Source organism: Diabrotica undecimpunctata, chromosome 4 (genome assembly GCF_040954645.1).
Source record: "Diabrotica undecimpunctata isolate CICGRU chromosome 4, icDiaUnde3, whole genome shotgun sequence".
In the NCBI taxonomy this organism is placed as follows: domain Eukaryota; kingdom Metazoa; phylum Arthropoda; class Insecta; order Coleoptera; family Chrysomelidae; genus Diabrotica; species Diabrotica undecimpunctata.
Window position 1 is genome coordinate 76,055,415 of NC_092806.1, and position 26,234 is coordinate 76,081,648.

At 34.1% G+C, this 26,234-nt stretch overlaps 1 protein-coding gene across 3 annotated transcripts in view; it reads right to left on the reverse strand.

The window, feature by feature from the left end:
• Positions 1-1,720: 1,720 nt before the first annotated feature.
• The window catches only part of slpr (mitogen-activated protein kinase kinase kinase slipper), an 80,863-nt gene continuing 56,349 nt past the window's right edge, over positions 1,721-26,234 (reverse strand). For all 3 annotated transcript variants that reach the window (XM_072529793.1, XM_072529791.1, XM_072529792.1), the window contains 3 exons: positions 22,317-22,488; positions 13,819-13,998; positions 1,721-5,835 (listed from right to left, as the gene is read on the reverse strand). In XM_072529793.1, the coding sequence (XP_072385894.1) occupies positions 5,291-5,835; positions 13,819-13,998; positions 22,317-22,488 (897 nt within the window). In that variant the 3' untranslated portion in view covers positions 1,721-5,290. The remainder of the gene's footprint in view (positions 5,836-13,818; positions 13,999-22,316; positions 22,489-26,234) is intronic.

A 26,234-nucleotide genomic window follows, 5' to 3' on the forward strand; every position in this document is an offset into this window, starting at 1 on the left:
GTTATAATTTAAAACTTTCACGGTCCAATAGACTGAGATGACAGGTAATGGGTTAAAGAACGAGAACACACTTTATATATATAATATTTTATTTTAAACTAGCAATTTTTTTAAAGAAAAAGTTGACTAATAATAACAAATATCTCTTGTAACCATACTTCTTATGAAAAATACATTGATGCCATACAAACATATATATTACAGAAAATAAACGGACAGAATGTTATGTTTCTTGGATAAAACCGAATTTACTTACTTTCCATATATATATATATATATATATATATATATATATATATATATATATATATATATATATTTATATATATATATATATATATATATATATATTTATATATAGAAATATGTATATGTAAATATTATGCAGAAATAGATGGGCAATATAAACTAAATATACATTGCATATTTAATTTAAAATTTATAATAATCGGGCGTGATAAATAATTTAGTTTAGATCTGTAGTAAATTCCATTCGACATTACATTTTTAAATATTTTGCAGGTCATCCAATTTGACCATTTTCACACAGGGTTACTGTATTTTAGGGATTGTAGAGAATCGTGAAATAATGAAAATTTAATGTTATTTTATTATTACTTATCAGTTCAGAGATAGTTAATGAAAAATTGCAAGACAAAAAAGAATGAATTTTATGCTCTCTCATTTTTGATTAATTGGTGCAACCCCTACACTTACCCTAATATACTCATTCTTAATTTTACTTTTTTTGTCACTCCACTCATCCATTTAAATGCCTATTCTTATTTCCGCCATATGCATTCGCTGTTCCCCTTTCTTTTTAACTGCTAACATTCAGTTCCGTACATAATAAATGGTCTTAGCACAGTTTTATAAAGAATTTTCCTTTCAGTTGCATTGGAATCTTTCTGTCACACAACATACCACTCGCTCTTTCCACTTCACCTATTCCGCCCTAACTTGCATGCATCTCCATCTCTTTTCCCATTCTTCTGAAATACCGATCCTAGGCAACATAAAACTATTACTTTTCACAATAAATTCACCATCCAAAATTATTATTTCATTTGTAGTGATAACTTCTATACTTATTCTTTAATAACGAAGTTTATTCTTTAAATAAACATTCCAAATACTCTGTTTTTGTCCTACTAAGTTTTAAACCTTTTTCCTCAAGAGATTGTCCCCACTGTTTCAGTTTTTGTTCTAAATCCCTTTATGCACCACGGAATGTTACTCTGATATCGGATCCACCATACAGAATAAATGAAATTCTTTTCAGTCCTCTGGGTTACTGTTCTCTCTATTTGTTGTGGGATTTGTGAGTATATCATAATAGAAGGCCTAAGAATAATGACTATCAATTAAGAACACCTCCAGAATGTCCTTAATTTTTACATACCCACTGGGAACTCCTTTTTATTGAGGGCCCATTACAGAACCTCTCAAGGAACTTTATCCTATGCTTTCTCAAGGTCAATGAATACCATACGAGCATTTGTCTCTTTATTCCTGCATTTTCCATCGGCTGCCTTATAATTAAAATTGATAGTGTATCACTCTTGAGAATGGCTCCAAAATGGGTGCCGAAACGTCGAGTAATAAATTCTCAACGCGGTTCTTCCCGAGAACTAAGTAATTTTCATATATATATATATATATATATATATATATATATATATATATATATATATATATATATATATATATATATAATACACATATATAAGGTTCTTGAACTCCTAAGTGGAGCATAGAGCTTCAGTGAAAACGCGGCATCGGGTTCTATTTTGCGCTAAAACCTTCACCTCATTCCAAGACTTTCCTTGACCTCTTATCTCATCCATGATGGATCTTCTTCAAGTTTGTACTAGGCGACCTCTTTTTCTTCCTGCACGGGGATTCCACTCTAATCTTTGCAATACTGGAATTATTTGTTTTGAGTGTGTGACCAATCCAACCCCACTTTCTGGATTTTTATTTGATGTTCTACCCTTTTTTGTTCGGTCAGGTGTAGTAGATCTTCGTTTCTGGTGATGTTAGGCCAGAAAATACGAACAATTCGTCGTAGACATTTATTAATAAAGACCTGCAGTTTAGTAGGGTAGTTCACTAAGGGTTTTTGTCAATTTCCAGGTTTCATATCCGTAGAGTAAAATAGATATGACATTTGACTGGAATATGCGGATCTTTGTCCTTGTAGTATACTCGCCAGATCTCCAAACAGGGTTGAGCATGCTGAATGCTTGTTAAGCTTTTTGTATCCTCATACGAAAATCGTCCTCTGTAGCTCCGCTTTCTGTAATGACACTTCCAAGATACGTAAAGGTTTCCACATTTTTAATCTGCATGTTGTTGATAGTAAATACCGTATTGTTTCTTGTATTTACTCTCATGGATTTGGTTTTACTAATATTGATTTTCAAACCTACTTTATTGGCTTCAGTCTAAAGTGTTTCCAATTGATCAGCCACATCTTGGAACCTTTGTCCTAACAGGCAGATACCTAACAGGCGTATTCCAGATCGCTTAGGCGTGTGGTTAACGTCCATTGTATCCCTCTTGTGTAGGAGTCTAGTTTGGAGAGAACATAGTCTACTGCTAAGTTAAAAAGAAACGGAGAAAGCACGCATCGCTGTCTGACTCCAGTAAGTATGCCAAATTCGTCGCTGTTGATTCCATTGTGTGTCACGTTGCATTTCGTCTCAGTGTACATTGACTTTATAATAGAAATTATTTGATGCGGGATGTTTCTTAAGCTGTCAAAGGCACGCTCGAAGTCAACAAAAACCATGTATAGGGGGTGTGTTCAATACAAACCATTGTTCCATTATTACTCTCACCGTATTAATGTGGTCTATGCAGGAAGATTCTGGTCTAAAGCCTGCTTGACCAGCTCGAGCTGGTCAAGCTCGAGCTTCAGCCCTAACTCTATTAAGGTGTGGACACACCTATCATACAGCCTTCCGATCCTACTGCGATCATACAGCAGGACGACTGTATGCCAGCGAAATAGACTGTCCGAGTGCCAAAGGCCACATATGTTTAAAATTAGTTTATTCAAATATAATAAAAAAAGATTTTATATGGAAGCAATTTATAAAATAAAAATCATTAAAAACTTTTTCAATTTATAAAATAAAATTTTACTAATTTTACATGGAGGCAGTAAAATGCAGATACTAACTAATACAGTATCTTATCTAATACAGTACTTACAAAATAATAATACTGTTACATTAAAAATACTGCCAAACGGAGCCTGGAAGTGATAGCTCTTCTAAAATTTGTATCTCACCTGCACAATTTTTCTTTCAATTTAAGTTCTCATTGAACTCTATCATTGAACACTCATTGAACGTGTACATCGGCATTCTGAAGTATTAAAAAAATTTAGTCTCGTCATCCAACAGATGAAGTAAAAGTGTAACAAAATCTGTTTCTTCGTTATTTTTTTCCAACCGTCAGGTACCCAATATTTACATTCATTGCTCTCGCGCGGTTATTTAAATGTTTTATTTGAAAGGAATATAAAGCGAGCATGACATGTGTGCCCATTCCTTTCAGATCGATAATTGGAAGGATGCATACCAGGTGTGTGCAAGCCTTTAGACGGCCTCATTATAAGGTTTAAAGAGATATTACCATTCACATTCCATTCTCATTTGATGATTTTCAAAAGAAAATTATGTTTTTAATGTAAATTATTTTTATAATATGTAATTCTGATTATATTAATAAATTTAGAATTATTTTGTTTTATAGGCTTCATATTAACAATAAAATAAAATGTATGGAGATGTTGTTCACTACTCAAAATATTATTTAAACTAAATCGTCTGAAAACCCAATATATTAATGAACATTTCATCTATAAAACACAATAAGCAGTTGAAAACCATAGAACTATATAGTGATCTTTACGAATTCATACGTTTAGGAGTGTCTTATTTAATACCTGTCATATTTGACAGGTACCTGTCACTTTTGAGTTCCGTTTGTCCATTATGACTATTTGATTTAGTAGCAGATTCTCTACTATCCCAAAAATACGGTAACTGTTTTCGAAAATGACGAGGGAAAGAATAATGTAATACTATCGATTTTTATTAAAATTGATCATGACCAAATGATACAATTAAATCGTGAACATTTCCATATTTATGCTTTTTTTATTTTTTTATATAAAATTATTTGTGTGCATTTCTACGTGGAAAATACTACCTCAATAGGGTATCGATCGACTCAATACGATTCTTCGTATCGTAAGATGTTCGTAAAGCTTGTCCAAATTCGGCTGTAGTACCAGAAAACATTATTGTTTTATAATACAATACATTTATAATTGCAAAATTTTGTATTTGTTAGCTTTGGAAAATAGCAAAAGAAAAACTGGTGTCCACTGGTGTAAAAAAAGTTAAGGAAGTTCAATTGCTGTGCTCCAAAAGAGATATAATTCTTCGGGTTCATATATGCATCTGAAGCTGAAACTAGACATCATGATTGCCTGTTTCTTAGGAAAAACTTATGGAAGGGTCGTTACCCAAAGTCGGAAGAGGTGGTGATTTGTTTTTACTTGCAGTTAAGAAATCTTAAATAATAAACTTCATATTTTACGTATAATCCAGTTTTCATTTTCATAACCCATTCCGGTAGGAATCAATGAATAAGCGTCACCCAGTAATGTCTTTAACCATAATACTCATCCATCAGCTCGACTCCTTACAGGCACGAATTGGAATTCAAATACACCTTGCGTGTGCGCGGCTAGAACCATACACCTAGCAAACTACTCACTTCAAAGGGAATCTGTCAGCCCGTTCAGCCATCGAGCCAACTCAAACTTCGTATTAAAATTATTTATATTATTGACTTAAAAAATGATAAAATCAAAGGGAATTTACTAAAAGCAGTTAAATTGAGTCTAATGATTAATTTATTAAAAAAAAATTTGCTTTACTGCCATGTACTTCCTCAGCATACTATACAATAAAAACTTTTAAAATATGCCCCCAACTTCCTTCGATTTATACGTTTTCAGTGGTCCACCGAAAACAGCTCATCCCGATATTTGCTCTGAAAATGCTCTGCAGCGTTAAAATTTGATATATTATGTATCCCTTTTAAAAATGTTTCAGCATGTTCGAAATATCTAATGGATATTGCCAAATATCAGGAGAGACTATCATCAGGTTTTCAGTGGTCCATTTATATATATTATATATATGCGAATAAATCAAATAACACAACATGTATGTATTTTTAAGTAAGGGGCATTTGAAACTTTTCGTCAAATAATCGAACTATTGTCCTTTTTAAGCAAATGCTCGGTATCACTATCTTTTTCAATGCTGACATAACCGTCATTAAATACCACGCTGGCGCTGCTAACACCTCTAGCAATTACAAAATTATCGGAACTAAAAACTGTATCATAATGGGTCTCAGATATGTTTCCAATAGACCTACTTAATCGTTTGTTGTTACCTAAACCTGTTTTAGGTATTAGAGAACTTTTATTAATGGGGAAACTATTGTTACGCGTAGTACTTAGCCGTGACAGTGACGGAAATGCTGATACTTTACTAATAATCGACTGCAAACCGCCGGATATAGTTTTATAACTATCTGAAACTGATGAGCTATCTACGTCATGTGGAGGCCTCGATGTATTTGGAGTATTAAGTGTCAAACTTGGTCTAGTTCTATCTAAATTTGGGGCGCTTTTCGACCATAAAGCAGTTCTATTTGGGCTTGGTAACATAATTTGACCTCTTTCCCGTTGATGACATGTACTTGGGCCCCAGGTTTTGCCTTTTACTCCATCAGCTGGTACTAAAAAAGACAAATAATACATAAATACTATATAAATTTAACCGAAAAAGTTTTGCTCCACCAAAAAGTATGATCATTTTCATAGTAGATTTTCTCGTGAACTGATTAAAGGATTCCGCTAATTTTCTTTTTATTAAGCAATAAAACACTAAAAACTTTTGTTTTCAACACTTCCACAAATTTTTATTATAATTAATTATCACTACAGATCTTTCGGCAGAGTGTCTTTCTCAAGTGAGCTATTTTTGTTATGTATTTTTTGATTTGTTAATTTCCATAGATTCTAATAATGATAGCTAAGACCTTTATTTTGAATGTAAAGAATTTGAAATTGGTTATTAAAAGAATCATTATGACCTAGAAGGTGAAGTGCGTAAGTAGAATGTGTTTTTATATTATTGAAAGCCCTTTTGTGATCTACCATCCGTTTGTTAAAGGTTCTACCCGTTTGATCGATGTAAGTTTTTGGGCAGTCGCCACATGTAAGTTTGTATACCCCAATGTGTAAGTTCTTTTTCTTTTGGCTCTTGTTCTTAATATATTTACTTGTTTGTTCTGAAAGCTGGAGTTATTCCTTTATTTTTTATACGTTTGGCTATTTTTGATATCTTGCCTGAATATGTAATTGAGCAGAAAGTACGGGGTTGTTCTCTGTTGGTGGAAATACTAATTTCAGGTTAAACAGATTCTACCTACGCACTTCACCTTCTAGATCATAATCATTCCTTTAATAACCAATTTCAAATTCTTCACATTCAAAATAAAGTTCTTAAGCTGTCATTATTAGAATCTATGGAAATTAACAAATTAAAATATTCAGATATAATTCTTAATGACCAATTTGAGACAAACAGTTCTCATCTCCTCGACTTATTTAGTTAAAGACTATAAATTGTTGGACGTATAACAAAAATAGCTCACTTGAGAAATGTACTCTACAAAAACAGTTGTAGTGATAATTATAATGAAAATTTGTGAAAGTGTTGAAAACAAAAGTTTTCAGTGTTTTATTGCTTGATAAAATGAACTTCCATCAAGTAACGGTCGAATCCATTACATATTGTTTTTATTATTTTAGATTGTTTCTTTGACATTTCCATATGGCTTTTTGGGCAAAAGTTTACATAAACTTCTCTTTTGGGCTCATACTGGTGGAAAAAAGGGAATGTTTTTCTTATGTTAAGTTTGAGACACCGTGTAGGGAGGACAAGGTACAAGGGTGGGTATACATCGAAATCATTTTGTAATCTCATATTTTGTGAACATGTTGTTTTTTGAATTTCCCTGATATCTTCAAAAACAAATAAAATGGACGGTTTTATTTTTTAACATGTATTTTAACTGAAACAATACTAAATTACGAATAAAAAATTAACAACAGTTAACAAAACTTAGAAAGAGTAACAAAACAGAAAGAAACATAACGTAAACTAATATCAAATGTTTCCCCCTCTACTTTTAATAACAGCTTCACATCGCCTAGTCATGATGGATATTAAGCGGGCTATTTGATTATGGTCTATGTAAATTGAGATACCAATAACTATAGTTTCTATATCTTGCAGGGAAGCAGGAAGGGACTGACCAAGTCTTAATTGTCTACCGATAATATCTCATAAGTGTTCAATAGGATTCATGTCGAGACTGTGATTGAGCCAATTAAATTTTTGAATATTTACCTCACTTAAATAATCAATAACATTGTGTTATCATGTTTTATATTCTTATATAAGGTATGAAAGGAACCATGTGTTCAAAGAAACAAAATTTCTGCAATGTACCTTCCGCTTTTTAAAGAGCATCCGCGTAAAGACACCAAATTCAAAACATCACAGAGCCTCCATTAAACAATCTCGTCTTTCTTATGTTACACTTTGAATATCCCTCACCTACCGACAACTAACTCTTAAGCGTTGATCAGAATAATTGTAAAGGCAATACTTAGACTCATCCGTAAAAAGAACGTATTCCTGGATGTTCTAGTTTACATGTTTTTTAGCGAATTGTATTTCTACGATGGTCTGCATTCAACTCAGGTTCATGGATTTTTTTCAAAAAAGAAATACCAAACCTAAACAAAATTTTACAAGAAGTTAGAGACGACCCGGATTTGCCTCATATCGGACGAACTAAATTGTGGCAAGTTTTAAAAGAATTACATTTTCGGTGGGAGAAATCAGACCGAAAATCACTTTTGATTGACCAGGAGGAGATAATGAGTTGGAGAAGAAATTATCTAAGATCCATACGAAAATTTCGGGCTGAAGGAAGGCCAATCTTCTACCAGGATGAAACGTGGGTAAACTCAGGTCATACTCTAAAAAAAATTTGGTTAGATAAAAATATATTAAGCTCCAGGCAAGCCTTTATGGAAGGTTGGTCTACTGGTATCTCCCCACCTTCTGGTAAAGGCAGTAGATTAATAATTTCTCACATTGGCAGTGAAAAAGGATTGGTTAAGCATGGTTTGTTGGAATTTCAGTCCAAAAGCACAAAAGACTATCACGAGGAGATGACAGCTGATGTTTTCGAAGAGTATTTTGAGCAGATGATTGAACACATACCACCAAATTCAATTATAGTATTAGATAATGCACCTTATCATTCACGACTAGTAGAAAGACTTCCAACAACTGCGTGGAAGAAACAGGATATTCTTGACTGGCTGCGGAATAAGTATCTGTCTTACGAAGATGGAATGGTAAAAGCAGAACTTTTAAAAATTGCCCGGCAACACAAATCTAAGTTCAAGAAATACGTAGTTGACAAAATGGCGGAAAGGCGAAACATCACAGTCCTTAGACTTCCACCCTACCACTGCGAAATAAATCCAATTGAACTCATTTGGGGACAAATGAAAAGTTATGTGGCTAGAAAAAATACGTCATATAAAATACAAGCTGTACGTGAATTGTTATACGAGTCTTTACAACATATTACAGAAAAAAAACTGGAAAGATGCAGTAAGACATGTAATAGAAAAAGAACAAAAAATGTGGGATCTTGATAACATAATTGATGCAATCGTAGAGACACAACCGCTAATTATTAACCCTTAACACGACTCGATTCCGAAGTTGATCCTATTTATTTTGAATTTGAATAGTTTTCTAATCGTAATTATATAAGGTAAGTAAAAGTAGTTGTAATCGTAAGGTATTAAAGGGGAAAGACGCAAAATGTCGCCTGTCAAAATGTTCAATGTGTTTTAAATGTATCCATTTTTTTTTCAAATCCTGAGAAAACTAAAAAGCATTTTTGAAAAATTTAAAGGCAGAATGAAATATTTATTAGAATAAATAAAGTTTCTTTTGCATGCAATATTTTCAATTAAAAATTATACTATATTTTCTCTTTTATTTTCACCCCTGTTACATAACATTTTAAAATAAACATTGTAGAAGTTTTCAGTGACTTTCTGCCCTCAGTAATAATGTAATCTTTCATTCTGCGTTTAAATTTTTCAAAAATATTTATTAGTTTTCTCCGGATTCAAAAATAATGGATACATTTAAAACACATTGAAAATTTTGCCAGGCGACATTTGGCGCCTTTCCCCTTAATTAAATAAATGTATCTTTTACAAATGGCAAAAAACTTTTTATTTTTGAATAAAATAAAGAAGTTTTATTAAAACAAAAATACAATTTACATAAGCACAATTTAAAAAATATATTTATTTAGTTCAAATAAATGTTTCAATCATATACTCTACGACACTGGTCGGTCATCTGTAACTAAAATACCTTCGTAATCGGATTATAAGGTTGACTGCTGTATTGTATTCCTTCAGATACAAGGTGGGTTAGTCGAAAACATCTTAAACCGTCAGTTTCAGGTTGGTTTTTACTATTATATCGTATTACCTATCCTCTCTGTATTTCAGTTCTCTAATTAGGGTTAAACTTGTAGTGAGCTATCGACAAATTGTGAACCGATTATAGTTTGCTTTTGAATGGAAATAAGCGTTTCATTAAAATCCGACAAGGAACATGTTAATGACTAAAATTGTCTATTTACTTTGTTTTTAAAGATATCAAGAAAATAAAAAAAATAAAAAACAAAATATGAGACTATTAGGGGTATTATTATAAGCAGAAAATTAAATGTAAGTCATACTTAATGACTTAAGGTATAAACATCTTGGGAATGATAAACTCTGAAACAGTTCCATTCAATGCAAAGTGCCACTGTACATTTTGAGCAACTCCATCTAGCATTTCTGTGATACTTGGTGCACCGTCGCTGTTAAACTATATTTTCTGGGAAATCACCACCCTCATGATGTCGTACAGTTGGTGGTAATTGCGCAGCAGGTCGGATTTTCGGTTTTGTCGATTTTTCATTGCTAGCTAAATAAGAGCGCACTATAATTCGTTCAAACTCTAACAATAAGATTTATGAATTATCATTTGTTAATTGAAACAGTCTCCAGGCATTGACAACAGTTATGTTGATCATGTTTGTAAATAGCACCCACCACCATTTTTTACCTATAACAAAAATCCTTACTTACTTACTTACTTACTAGCCAACGCCCACCCTTGGCATGTTAGCCATTTGGTGGCGCGCTGACCAGTATAGACGAGCCGTTTCTCGTAGGCGATCTTCATCCTCCTCGGGTGGGTCTGTTTTCAGGGCTGGGCACTCTGGAAGGTGAGCAGCATCCATCTGGGGCTGATCACATAGTGGACAGTTGTCATTTTCGCGGACGCCGATGCGATGTAGATGGGAGGCCAGGTAGTCATGCCCCGTAGTTGTTCTGAACACGGCTACACTAATGGGTCTCGGCAAGTTGCGAGGGATTGGTGACTCTATTAGGTCGGCCCAAGATTTTCCAGCACCGACTTGTATTTGCTGCTCTTTTATCTTCGCTTTGATTCCTCTTCTAATGGTGGACTTTGCTGATGTGTACGATTTGAAGCTAGGGGGCTGTGGAAGAGTAGTGCCTTCTTTTGCAAGTTCATCCGCCGCTTCATTTCCTTCAACACCGACATGACTAGGGATCCATTGTAGAGTAATCAGCCACCCTTTTTCCATCAAGTTCGATAGTTGGACGCGGCAAGATATTGTTTTGGCACAGTCGGTGTATCGATTTGTCGACAGGGCGAGGATTGCGGCTTGGCAGTCGATGAAGAAGGCAACTTTTTGGGGGTGTTGGAAATTCTCAAGATTTTTTGTAGCTTCGTGTATAGCAGCAATTTCGCCGTCGTAGTTGGTGAGAGGGGCACCCACAGCTATAGAGCATTTGAAGAACGTTGAGACATATCCTGCTCCTGTTCTTCCCGAGTCCGGCATCGAGGATCCATCGCAGTAGATGTGGAGCCACTCATGTGCTGGGTACTTGGTGTGTATCGTCTCTAGGGCGACTTTCCTTAGGGCAATGTCTGACGATAAGTGCTTCGGGTCGTTATGGTTTTTAAGCAGTAATTCTGTGTTTGGTAGACAGCGGGCCAGTGTGATTTGCGCTGGGAAGGGGGCGGTTTCCGACAGGACAATGTGGTATTTTTCCATGATTTGGTTTGCTACTGTAAGCGGAGTGGTTTGTGTTTTAAGACGTGAGGCTACTTGTCTATAAAAATCCTGTAGTTGCTTACTTCCTGGTCTTGTAAATCCAATCCACCCATGCATTTATTAAACATACTCAAAATGTGTGGTTGTTGCACATCTACTTTCTCTTTGGCTACTGATGACCAGCGCTTGACCGTACTAATAGGTTGCAGTTTGTCATAGTTGGTAACAATTGAGACAGTGTTATTGTCTTGTCCCTAATAAAAAGAGGCGCTTAATCACTATCATAATAGTGTTCAAAAGAACCTCTCCCTTTCTTTTTGAATATTTGTACTTTTGTCATCGGACATTTTTGAGTTCGGTTTTCTCTTATCCTAACAGTGGCACAATAACCTTGATGACTCAGCATTTTTAAAAAACCATGGCTACTAAAATAATTGTCGAAAAAAATTACGTGATCAGAGGGCACTACAATAATTTTCAGTAGATCAAGAACTACCCGAGATCCTGAGCGTAAACTTGAGGATTTCCTTTAACACCATAGTAAGTGTCAAAGGCATAAAAATATCCTGTGGAACTGCACAATATCCAGTTCTTATAACCAAAGCGTACTGGTTTTCCCTTTATATATTGTTTACTTTAATTACTATTTGAATGGGAATAAGCCACAATTAAAGGTTAAAGTAAGTTTATTGACGTTTCAATTTCCACTTCGAAAATCGTTCTCAAAATACATTAAACATTAGTAAATTAAACAATTAATTTACTAATGATTATATTTTAAAAACGATTTCCGAAGTGGAAATTGAAACGTCAATAAACTTACTTTAATTTTTAATTGTGGCTTATTCCCGTTTAAATAGTAATTACTTTAAAATGCCACAAGCAAAGAGCTTCAGAACAATATTGTTTACTTTATTTATGCCGACCATAAAACTTTACCATTGCTTCGTCGATTGACAGGTTTTCATGTAAAACGCCCCACTATTGAAATCTTTGATTCAAAAGTGACATTAGTTGCTGCAATTCAGCCATTCTGTCGTGATTATCCAGATTAATGTCATCTACTAAGTTATCTAACTTTTGATTTCCTGGAATCGGTTCCTTGACATAGTTTTTGCGACCACAGACACTCCAAGATCTTCATCAAGACTCCAATAATTATGTTCGCTTGGTAGTTTATGATAGCCTGTTGGGAGTAAAATTGCCACTAAAAGTTTGAAATTAGCTATTGATAAAGAAGCAAAGAAGTCGTGTCTATTTTTTGTGATGAATACAAATTTGTTTGATGCATCAAATAGTCAAAAATTTCGTCATCTCGAACAACTTTTCAAATACTTCAACTGGACTACAGTTTTCCAGTTCATTTATTAGAATTTCCCAACGGTCAGCCCAACCAGAAGTTGCTGGTATACTAGTTTTAACAAATTTTTTAGTCCATTTTGGACTTATCTTTATTTTTTGGTCCTTTTTGATTTTAAGTTGTTTAACCTTTCAGACAGTGGCAAGCTGTCTTTGTCCTCACTTTCTTATGTACCACTGCTGTTTATATGCTGCAACTCGATTTCACCGACTATGTCTGTAGGAAATATATTTTCGACATCTCGTAAATCATTTTCGTCCAAGTCCTCTTCATCGGTCTGTGGGGCAGCATCGGGCGGTATAATAACAATGTGTACTTTGCTCAATGTTCAATACTTGCTATCTGGTAAAGCAGCATCTAAATGACGATACTTTCTATCATAAAAACTTTTCCAAAATAACCACATGTATTTTATATAGAAGGCTTCCGCCCCGTGTCCCCAAGCGAGTTCACTAAACTTACCTAACTTATGTAATCAACAATTTTAGCAAAATCGACAAAATTTGTTGAAAACACAATAACTTACACTTACAACTACACGTTTGGATATAATAAGCACTGCGAACAAACAAAATTTTAATTTCACTTGTCTTGTAGTAAAATCATGTAGTGCTCTTCCAGACAAAGGCGTGACCTTGCTTACAAAATTGTATAACAATGTAAACTAACACTCTGTCATGGACTCTTGATATTTCTCAATAGGAGGCGCTACAGTGAAATTTTGTTTGCTGTCTCCAAATAGATTCAGGGGGGTATAATGGATTAACATAAGAAAAGCATTTCATTTCTTCCGCCCGGTATAATAATCCCAAAAGAGAAGTTTGAGTAAACATTTGTCCAACAGTGTAAGTACTAAATAAAAAATTTTAAATAATAAAAAAAGCGTTAATCCGTAGAAATAATATTATCTTAAATAACTAAAATAAATTGAAACATGTAAATGGTACAATAATTTCGAAATCGATATTTTGTTTACATTGCAAAATCAAACAAATAACAATATGAATTTTATTATTGGCCAATTTATTAACTTAAACGTAACAATGTTATTCAATGTAGTTATTTAATTTATTAATTAATCTTTTAATACACTAACTTCAAATACTTACATGCAATCGCTCTTAACCGACTAATTGCAGGGGACCCAGGTGGACTATTTGGTGATATAAAACTACCTTTGTTATCTACGGTATGCTGAACCGTAATTGTATGCCTAAAGTCTGACGGGAAACTTATATTTGTACCAGGTTCCTTTTTCAGTAACTTTATTCGGGAACGCTTAAATTTTCCTACAAACGTTGGTTCTTGTTGAAAAAATATAATTAGAAAATAGTATTACAAAATAATAAATTATTAACATCAATGATAAAAAAATTAAACCACTTCCGTTTCGCTGCTGATATCGTGCTGATTTCAGATAAACTGAGTTACCACCAGCAACATATCCATAAATAATGCAGAAATCGAACACGTAATATATTCACAAATACGGTATTCAAAAACGAAATACTAAAATGTATCTCGAAAGGAAGGTTTTTGGTCAGTTCGTGCTCCCAGTATTGACTTAAAGCGTAGACAATTTAATACTTAACAAATCAGAATGGCTTAGCGAGGTATCGAACGGTCGATGTTAGGATCAATTCTAAGAGAAGAATTCAAAATGTTAAGAGCCGGAACAAGGATTACAGATTTTTAAAAACCCAAACGGGCTGTGTTAGACAAAACGTTTTCGGAATCCATTATTCCATCATCGGTGTCCTAGAAAATATGTAACCACTTAATTAAAAAGAACATGAAGTTAAAATTTTGACCAAGGTTAATGTAAAGTGTGGTTAATACTTACTAGGAGTACATGAATGTAGCCACTAAATACATGGGTAAAAACCCTTTAACAAATAATTAGTTACATTTGTTTTACATTATATTTTATAAATTATTAGGATGTTAAAGTTACCGTTGGATTAGGTAACATGGCGACATATGACTCCACGTTGAAGTTGCAAGTCCTGAGACGGTGTGTCTACGAGGACTTTATGGAAGCAGCTGATTGAAATGACAATGTTGACAAGTTAGGACGGAACAAGTAACAGAGTAGTCAATATAACTGTATGTGTCTACTTAAGACAAAAGCCAACGTTATTTAAATTTGTTAGAGTAAAGGATTTTTTGTTATTAAATTAATATAACAGTATCAACCATCAATGTTGTTATTTTTTAAAAATTAATTTTTATGTGTATGAGATGAAATGTGGAGAGAAGATAATGTGGTTATAGTTAGGCAACCAACTATGCATGTGTGTGGTAGTGTAATGAAAAAGAGATTTTTATATTTAGGCCCTTTATGTTTCTTCAACATTTGGTACCTGGAAAATAGAAACTAGACACATGTAGAAGGTTGAGTTATTGAAATTTTGTTTGATATTGGTGAAAATGAATGAATATATTTAAAATATGAAAGTGTTCTTACATGAATGAAATAAAACTTTTGTAGTATAATGGTCATGTGAAATTTAACTTATAACTCGATTATAGAAGGTCCTGTATGTCAAAAAACAACATTTGGTACCTGGTAAATGTAAAATTAATTAAGTTATAAGTACATGAAATTAAATATCTGATAGGGTGTTAACAGACTAAGTGGTATGGAAGTTTTATTTTATTATCTATTATGTGAAATGAATAGAAATTGATGGTTGGGACATGGTTTTTTTAGTAAGTTAATAGAATAGTACCCAACTTATAACTTAAGAAAGGCCCTATCTGTCATAAGCAACAGTAGGTACATGGAAAATATAAAGATAAGTTACAAGTTGAATGATTTGCAGGTGTATAATTATCCAAAATGTGAAAATGGAATGGTTGTGGGTTGGCTCTGTTAGAATTAAGTAAAACAAAAAGTATGGGGTCAGCTTTAATGGTAATTAAGTTGTGGGATTTGTTTTTAATTCTTAATGGATATTAAGGTCTTAAGGTGTTCATTAAACTATTATATAAAATAAACAGAATTTGATGGCTGGAGCATGGTTTTGTAGTATGTTGTAAGTATACTACTCAACTGCTTTATGACAGATAGGTCCTTTCTTAAGTTATAAGTTGAGTAGTATACTTACAACATACTACAAAACCATGCTCCAGCCATCAAATTCTGTTTATTTTATATAATAGTTTAATGAACACCTTAAGACCTTCATATCCATTAAGAATTAAAAACAAATCCCACAACTTAATTACCATTAAAGCTGACCCCATAATTTTTGTTTTACTTAATTCTAACAGAGCCAACCCACAACCATTCCATTTTCACATTTTGGATAATTATACACCTGCAAATCATTCAACTTGTAACTTATCTTTATATTTTCCATGTACCTAGTGTTGCTTATGACAGATAGGGCCTTTCTTAAGTTATAAGTTGAGTACTATTCTATTAACTTACTAAAAAAACCATGTCCCAACCATCAATTTCTATTCATTTCACATAATAGATAATAAAATAAAACTTCCATACCACTTAGTCTGTTAACACCCTATCAGATATTTAATTTCATGTACTTATAACTTAATTAGTTTTACATTTACCAGGTACCAAATGTTGTTTTTTGACATACAGGGCCTTCTATAATCGAGTTATAAGTTAAATTTCACATGACCATTATACTACAAAAGTTTTATTTCATTCATGTAAGAACACTTTCATATTTTAAATATATTCATTCATTTTCACCAATATCAAACAAAATTTCAATAACTCAACCTTCTACATGTGTCTAGTTTCTATTTTCCAGGTACCAAATGTTGAAGAAACATAAAGGGCCTAAATATAAAAATCTCTTTTTCATTACACTACCACACACATGCATAGTTGGTTGCCTAACTATAACCACATTATCTTCTCTCCACATTTCATCTCATACACATAAAAATTAATTTTTAAAAAATAACAACATTGATGGTTGATACTGTTATATTAATTTAATAACAAAAAATCCTTTACTCTAACAAATTTAAATAACGTTGGCTTTTGTCTTAAGTAGACACATACAGTTATATTGACTACTCTGTTACTTGTTCCGTCCTAACTTGTCAACATTGTCATTTCAATCAGTTGCTTCCATATAGTCCTCGTAGACACACCGTCTCAGGACTTGCAACTTCAACGTGGAGTCATATGTCGCCATGTTACCTAATCCAACGGTAACTTTAACATCCTAATAATTTATAAAATATAATGTAAAACAAATGTAACTAATTATTTGTTAAAGGGTTTTTACCCATGTATTTAGTGGCTACATTCATGTACTCCTAGTAAGTATTAACCACACTGTACATTAACCTTGGTCAAAATTTTAACTTCATGTTCTTTTTAATTAAGTGGTTACATATTTTCTAGGACACCGATGATGGAATAATGGATTCCGAAAACGTTTTGTCTAACACAGCCCGTTTGGGTTTTTAAAAATATATACCTTTTACAAAGGATTTTAATAAATTTTTTTTAATATATGGTATACAGCCAAATACAGGAACGTAGATTCCTTGTGGATTACAGATTATGTGGAAAGGGTAACACATATGATGCAAATAAGAGCTGGGCCGGAGACATGGCGAGAATTAATACAGCCAGGCAGACTAAGCTCATAATGGAGTAGCGTCCAGATTTCAGGTATATATAGGTAGGGGAAGACAGTGATGAGTAACTAATGAAATGTAGACAATGAAAATAATCATCATGGGTATCAGCGAAACAAGATGGCCAAATCATGGCGAATGTAAATAAGATGGATACAGTTTCTACTATCAGGAAATGACACACAAATCCTCGCATAGACATGGAGTAGGTATCCTTATAAAAAGGTCCCTACCAAAGTACATTTAAAACGTAATACCTATATAGGAGAGAATCATTATGTTAGAAAATGGGTGACTACAAACAACGATGAAGTTTATAAAGAATATGGAGAAAAAGATAGAGAAGTGAAAAAACAAATAACACAACAAAAGAATGAAGAATGGGAAAGAACCTGCTTAAATATTGAAACATACATAGGAGGTACAAGAACTTCGGAGTCATGGAAAGTACTGAGAGGATTGAAACAAAACTCAAAAGAAAAAATTAAATTGGGAAATATACAGGACAAAGAATGGAAGGACTATTACAAGCAACTGTTAACGGAACAAAGACCACAATTCATTGGAAAAGAAAACAAGCGAAGACGAAGCAGATCCCCACAACACGAAATAGAAATAACAAATAGGGAAATGAGAACGGCCATAAAAGCAATCAAAAATAAGCAAGCACCGGGACCTGGAGGCATCTCACCGGAGTTTATAAAGTACGGCTCAAAAAAATTACACCGGATGATAAAATTGATATTTCAGAAAGCCATAAACGGAGAACAGCTCCCAAAGGAATGGACGGAGGCATATATGGCATCTATATTTAAGAAAGAAGATAGAAAACGATGCGAAAACTACAGAGGAATAAGCGTAATATCATCAATAGGAAGATTATATGGGAAGATACTGCGAGAAAAGATAGAGTAAGCGATAAAAGGCAAAATTGGGGAGAATTAGGCAGGCTTCACGGCAGGAAGATCATGCATAGACCACATATACATACGGAACAACTGTTGGAAAAGAAAAAAGCAAAAAATAGAGATATGCATTTGGCATTTGTGAACCTGAGAAAGGCGTATAGAAGCTACAAAAGCTCTGTATAAAGAAAATAAAGCGTCCATTAAAATGGAAACAAGAATCATAGGAGACTTCACCACAACAAAAGGGCTCCTGCAGGGTTGTTCCAACCCTATTCAAAATATACTTATGAGGAAGCCTTGACTACATGGAAAAGAAAATGCGAAAGCATGGGAGTAGCGGTACGAAACGAATACCTATATACGTTAAGTTTTGCAGACGATCAAATAGTGATTGCAAAAGATCAAGAAGACCAAGAAGAAACTACAAGAAGAATATACCAAGGCTGGCTTAGATATTAAGCTAGCGAAAACAGAGTACCTATTTACAAGTGAAGAAGACATAGAAGATCTACAAATTGACGACAACGTCAATTTGTAGGGGAAGAAATTACAACAGGAACAACAGAGGAAGAAATTAAGCAAAGATTACGACAGACAAGAACAGCAATCCCACAACTTAACTCAGTATGGTGGGATAGACACCTAAATATGAAGACAAAAACACAGATTTATAAAACATTAGTGCGAAGTATTATGATATATGGGGCTGAAAATTGGATTATAATCAAGATAAACAGCAGTAAGATAGTAGCAACAGAGATGGAATGCCTGCGAAGATGCTGCAGAGTAACAAGAATGGATAGAAGAAGTAATAAAGAAATAAAGCAAAGAACATCGATAGAAACAGACATACTAACATATATAGAACAAAAAAGACTAAAGTGGTATGGACATATAAGAAGAACTAGCGACAGCAGATGGATAAAGAGAATAAACGAATGGAGCCCCATGGAAAGGAGGAAAAGAGGGCGACCCAGAAGATCCTGGAGGAACGAAGTAGACGACGTCATGAGTAAGAGAGGCCTAAACGATGGAGAATGGGACAACAGAGAGAGATGGAAGCAGTTGATCGAGGGAAGACAGTGAATACGTGAATACTGTAGAATCCCTGAATATATGTATATATATATATATATATATATATATATATATATATATATATATATATCATTATGTTACAGATATAAGACAAGCCGATTAATATAAATATAATCCAAGTATATGCTCCTACGCCAGATAAACCAAACATAGAGGTCGAACATGGAAATTAAAATCATTCTCGGTGAGCTAACGCCAAAGTGGGAAAGGGAGCGGTAGATGATGGTGGATATTTTAGATTGGAATAAAGAAATGAACAAGGAGATATGTTCGTACAGTTCTGTCAGAAGAAGAACACTAAAAACAATTAAATTTGACATATACATATAAGACACATACACTTGTGAGTAAACTTGACTACGCTGTTGTGCAAGTGTCTATCCACATATATGTTAAATTCTTCTTATTCTTCTTTTTATATAGACATGACTCTGTCTGTTTTTCAATGTGCCTCCAGTAAGTTGTCGTTCCATCGTTTTCGTGGTCTTCCTACTGGGGAACCGTCTCTTGCCGTCTTTACTACTCTATGTGTTGTCATTCGGCTTATATGATCTTTCCATTCTACTCTTCTATTTCTTACCCAGTTCTTGATGTTCTCCACCTTGCATCTACGTCGTATATCTGTACTTCTAACTCTGTCCCATAGTGTTTTACCATAAAACTGCAGCATACGTTGTAAATCATCTTCACTTTGAGAGAGTAGTATTGCGTCGTCTGCATAGCAGATTATGTCAAATTAGAAGTAGAAAATATTGTGAGCAGTAGTAATTTTAATTGCAATGACACCGATATTTATAAAGTTGGTAACTAAAAAATTATATTGTATGTAAGAAAACCTGTTTCTAAGTGTTTTCATCTCTGCTGTTTCTAACATGCTTTTTGTCCTCTCTGTGTCAGGTCTTGTTTCTGCCGCGTATGTCATTATTGGTCTGATGACTGTTTTATAAATTCTGCCTTTCGTTTCTTTCCCGGTATTTTTATTTCTCCATATTCGTTCATTTAGGCAGCCTGCGGCTCTGTTTGCTCTATTCACTTGATCTTCCACTTAGGTTTCGAGCTTTCCGTAGCTAGATAATGTGATGCCTAGATATTTAAACTCCATCACTTGTTCTATTATCTGACTTTCCAGATCCAATTTACATCTTACAGTAGATTTGCTGTTGTAACCATGCATTTTGTCTTTTTTTTGGGGAAATTAACGTGTTAAATTTTCTGGCGGTTATATTAAATTGGTGCAGCATACGTTGTAAATCATCTTCACTTTGAGAGAGTAGTATTGCGTCGTCTGCATAGCAGATTATGTCAAATTAGAAGTAGAAAATATTGTGAGCAGTAGTAATTTTAATTGCAATGACACCGATATTTATAAAGTTGGTAACTAAAAAATTATATTGTATGTAAGAAAACCTGTTATGAATGAAAGTCATTATGCAATAAATATAAAAGTAAATTAACATAAAAAAATCAAAATTAATACTGGGTATTTCCTTCTCTGCGTTGTATTACACTTTTCATGCGATCTCTTAAGGACCTTATTAAATTTTTTGACTGATTCCTGAGGAATCGATTCCTACTCTTCATCTAATGCAGTATTTAGCTCCGCCAGTGTCGCTGGTGCTGGATTACTGATCCCAACCCTGCGTTTGAGCTAATCCTATAGGTGCTTGATCGATGGGATTCATATCCGGACTCAATTGAGGCCAGTCGGCACGGTAGAACCCGATAGAGAAGACCAAAGCCATCATTCTGAAGGGTAAAAGGAACAGGCCACGGGTAGAACAACAATGTGCGTGGGCGTGTCTAACAGAACAAGTTTGCTGCGAGCTGCGCCTACGTGCCCAGTGGAAAGAAAAGAGCTGTATGGGAAAAGAGATTACCTTACTATCGCCGAAAGAAGACAAGAAAGGGACAGGTCAACTGAAAGGTATCAATAAGAATGAAACAGCATGGAAGATGTGGCACACTGGAAAGACTGTGGTCACAGGCAACTGGATTATTTTCTAACGCATGCATGTGTTCACAGGGCACTGTGGAGTCTGCCTTCCCAGGTTCAGAAAGGCTGACACGGATGAACGCCTATACTGCGGACACCCGGACACTGTGGCACATACGATGTTGGAGTGCAACAGATGGACAGTAGAAAGAAGCAGAATGGAAAGAAAGCCAGGTGTAACTTTTGTGACAGTGAGTGAAATGATTCAGAGAATGATTGAAAATAAGAATTAGTTCACAATCCTTACAGTGATCAAGAAGAAGAGAAAGAAAGACAGGAATACGAAGAAGCGAACAAGTGAGTCAGACTGTGAGGAAGGAGAAAATATCCAAGTGGAAGTGACGGCGTTCTAGAAGCGATGAGTGTCTTCCACGTGCTATCTAAAACGGAGTTACCCCAAAGCAGCCCAATTTTTGAAATCAAAAAAAGGGGAAACAGGGAAAACGGACCGGAAGCCGCCCTGCTGACAGTCCGTGGATAATAAACGTAGTGCTTCAAAAGTATTTCCCGGCCTACAGCTGCCATTCCGCCTCCACAGCGCTGAATGACAGAGGAGGGTCTATTTTACCTACTATCGAGCATCTTTTGGGTCCTGATTTAACAGGCATTTAAACCTTTACTTTCCAGGAGTTCCCATTAGTAGCCAAGCCATTCTTAGTTTCACGCGAGAGTACACAGGGTTTTCTATAAAATTTCTATGGAAAATTGTTAATTTTTAATTGCTGTAAACTGCTGTAAACAGCTGTAAACAAGGTCAGGATAGCCTTGATGATTTCCAATCTCCGATAGGCGTGGCACAAGAAGAAGAAGAAGAAGCTTTCTGAATGGTGTTGTTCTTGTAGCGATTTTGCCTGAGAATGTGCTTTATTTTTATTATTTTTGTTATTTCCTTAGATCGATATAGAAAATTACAAAAAAGATACATTTACAATTATTTTAATTAATGAAACCAATAGTTCTAGTTATTAGTTATGCATACCTTTCCTTTTTATAGGCGTAGGAGTTTGTTGAGTTATCATAAAAAATAGCTCCCGTTCTAGTAAATCGATTTCTCTAGCATGCAATTCTTGTTCTTTTTGCTTCAGTTGTTCCTCATGCATTCGTTGTTGTAATTGGGCCCTATTTAAATTTTCCTCTCTACACCGCAGCTCCTAAAATATTATAAAACGAATTATTTTATATATTTATTTAGTGTGGTTAATTGTTTTGCATTGATTATTAAAATTAATTAAGTAATTATTTTTGTTTAACAAATCTCTAAAAATCTTAAAAAAAAGATACATTTAATTTTTGTACCATTTTCATTACGGAGGCACATACGTTAAGATTTCGATAGTTGGGTGTCTTGCAGATGTCCTTCTTTTACCAGACTCACAGTCTTGTTTAGCCTATAATAAATTCAAATAAATAAAGTACCTGCATTTTGAAAAAGGGTTGAATTTTCATATATTGAGCTATACTTCGTAAAATAAAGAAGAATTTTCGGCATGACTACCTTAAAATATTTGTGCAAAAATTTTTTTATAGCTTTAATAGTTTCTGAGATATAGCCCTTTTTTTAACTCCTACCTGGTTGCGCGAGCACATAAAGTACGTAATCTTCTTTAATTATTGAATTATTAGGGCAATAATATAAAAACACCTCAAACAACGTTATTTGAATTGATGTTATAGTGAATTAAAAAATATATAATTAAAAAAATATTTAAATATATAAACAAATAAAATGAAAATGATGAAATTATTTTTGCTTAATTAATTATTACTCATTACTAATTACACATTTAATAATATCTAATAAACGTAATATTAACGTCGCAAACACTCGACTTGTTACATTAAACGTTACGGTTTAGATTGCAGCACACAGACTAAGTATTATATGTCTATGATAAAAACATTCATTCATAATGGCACTGACATATATGATAAGAAAATGTATACTGATCATGGTTCTCGGACACCAAGATCCATCAGGAGAAGACAAGCACACAGGGCTTCCCAAGCCGTTATCCATCGAAATCCCTGTGACAATAGAAAAGAAATAAGAATAAAATCAGGTATGGGAATAGGCACATGGAATGTGAGAGGTCACTACGAGCCCGGTAAGACACAAAACACCATACACGAAATAATAAGGCTCAATATAACAGTTCTTGGGATAAGCGAGACGCGCTGGCCAGGAACTGGTAAATGTAGCATAGACGACCACGACGCATTCTACTCCGGAGAAGAAGGCAAAAAGCACTGGAATGGCGTGGCATTCATTGTACATAATGAAGCCTCTAGTTATATTAAATCTGCAAGTTACATTTCGGACAGAGTCATCATGATTCAATTAAACTCAAAGCCAGTATATATTAATCTGGTCCAAATTTATGCGCCCACAGCGAGCAGTAGTGAAGATGACATAGAGAAATTTTATGATGATATAAAGATGGTAATAAGTCATTTGAATAAATAAACAAGAAACATAATTCTAATAATGGGGGAAAATACTAAAGTAGGAAAAGGTAGACAAGAAAACATTGTATGCAATTTAGAACTTGGACAACGTAATGACAAAGAAAATCTTTTTATATCATCTGGTCCAAACATAACCTTCGATGAAATGGAAAAAGCTATACAACTATCAAAGAATAGGAAAGCAACTAGTCCAGATGAAATTCTCAGCGAAATAATCAAACTACTCGACGATAAAGGCAAACATTCTCTTTTACACCTCTTTAATAAAATATACGAAACAGATACAGAAATATATACCAACAGATTGGTTACTGTCAACATTTATAATGATACCAAAAAATGAGCCCTAATGAGCCATGTACTGAACATTTTCTTAAGAATACTTCACTCGGGAATTTACAATAAAATAGAAGTTAAACTAAGCGAAACACAGTTTGGTTTCAAAAACAAACTTGGAACCAGAGAAGCATTATTCAGTTTGCATGTCCTGGTTCAAAGATTTAGGGATATAGAATAACCAATGTATTTGTGTTTTATCGACTTCGAAAAGGCCTTTGACCGGGTCACCCACGACAAACTCATAATTGTCTTAAAGCATGTGGGAATTGATGACAAAGACCTCAGTATTATCAAAAATTTGTATTGACATCAATGTGCAAACATACGAAGCAGGGATTAAAATCCACGGGATTCATGTCAATAATCTCAGATACGCAGACGACACGGTACTGACTTCATCCAATGAAAAAGAGTTGCAACTACTTATAAAACAGGGTGACCGAAACATGTGTTGAATATGAGCTAAAGCTTAAGACTTCTAAGACAAAACTTTGGTTGTCAACAAAACAGTGAACATCAGAGCGTATGGAATAGAGTTAGAAAGAATCCATAATATCACCTATTTGGGCGCCAATGTTAACGATAACTAGGATATAAGCAAAAATAAGATTTCGCATTGAAAAAGCCAGAGCTGCCTTCTATAAACTAACGAAAATTCTGGCTAATAGAGATATTTCATTAAACCTTAAAATCAGATTAATACGCTGCTACATATTCTCCACATTGCTGTATAGCATCAATCAAAACAATAAAAATTCGAAAGTTACAATATTTTGGTGATGTAATGAGACATCCAAAGAGGTATAACCTCCTACACCTCATAATACAAGTGCAAGATCGCCGGAAGAAGCGGCCCATGCTGAAGAAGAAAATCCTGGCTCCGAGGATACTTAATCCAAAGTTATTATTTGCCAATATGATCGCCAACGTTCGATAATCGGATAGAGTACTAAAAGAAGAAGATAACAACATGAACTCTTTTAATTTTTCAGGTTATGTTTGTGCGCTTCTTAGGAAGCGCACGGACGTATACCGCGTTTTGTTCATGGAGCTACATCAGAACTTCACGAAACGCCTCCAATAACCGCCTAGTTACAAAATTCAAAATGGGAGACAAAATTCCATTGGCCATTTGAGTTTTGCCGAGCTCTGCACCATTCTAAACGTCGAGCCTTATGCTGAGGTGTCAAAGGTAACACCAAAAGCGGTCGGTAAGCTCTCAGTCACAGTCCAAGTAATATTTGATTAACTGTTCTTCTTGAGACTACCCTTCTTGTAGTTGCAACTAAATTATTTCTTACTTGATGTACACTGTCCCGTCTATTTCTGAGAGCAAGAAGTCTAAGATGCCACAAATCGCAGCCTTGCAATATTCTAGGACGTCTAGACCCTCCCCGACGCCGATAAGTCGCATCGGGTCAAAAGTCTGGAGGAGATGGTCGAATACCTCCTCCAAACTTTTAACGCCCTTGACGGATTAGTTCCAACTCTTCATGAAATTTCCGGTAAACCAAAACCGGCCTCGCTCATGCATACAATGCGTCCTATTTCGAAGTCGCTTAAATGACGAAATTGCCGACGATCGCGAATGCGTCATTTTAATTTTTTTAGTAAATCAAAAACAATCCAAAATGACTAAAGACTACAACTAAACTAAAGTTAAATACGCAGAAATAAGCTTTCTTATCTTTTTTGTTTTTGCGAACAAAACGAAAAATATTTCAGTTCAAAAAAAAAGATAACGAAGTAAAAAAATCACACAAATATTTTTAGATAAGACTTACAAAGAAATACTTTTGATCCAAATAATTAACCGTATGAAAACACTATATATATAATAGGTAGTTAAAAAAAGTAAAAAACTATTTAGAAAAGGGACATTTTTAAATACTTACCATTTTCATTGCTTTTTATATTTATATTCAACAAAATATATTGTTGATTGAATTTCGAAGAGTGCAGTTAAAATATGCTATCTTTTAACACAAGGTTTACCATTACAAGTAATATAAAATTTTAAATATAAATATTATATAAACATTCTAGAATGTAAATTCAAAAGGAATTTTAATGTAAATGATATTTGTATAAA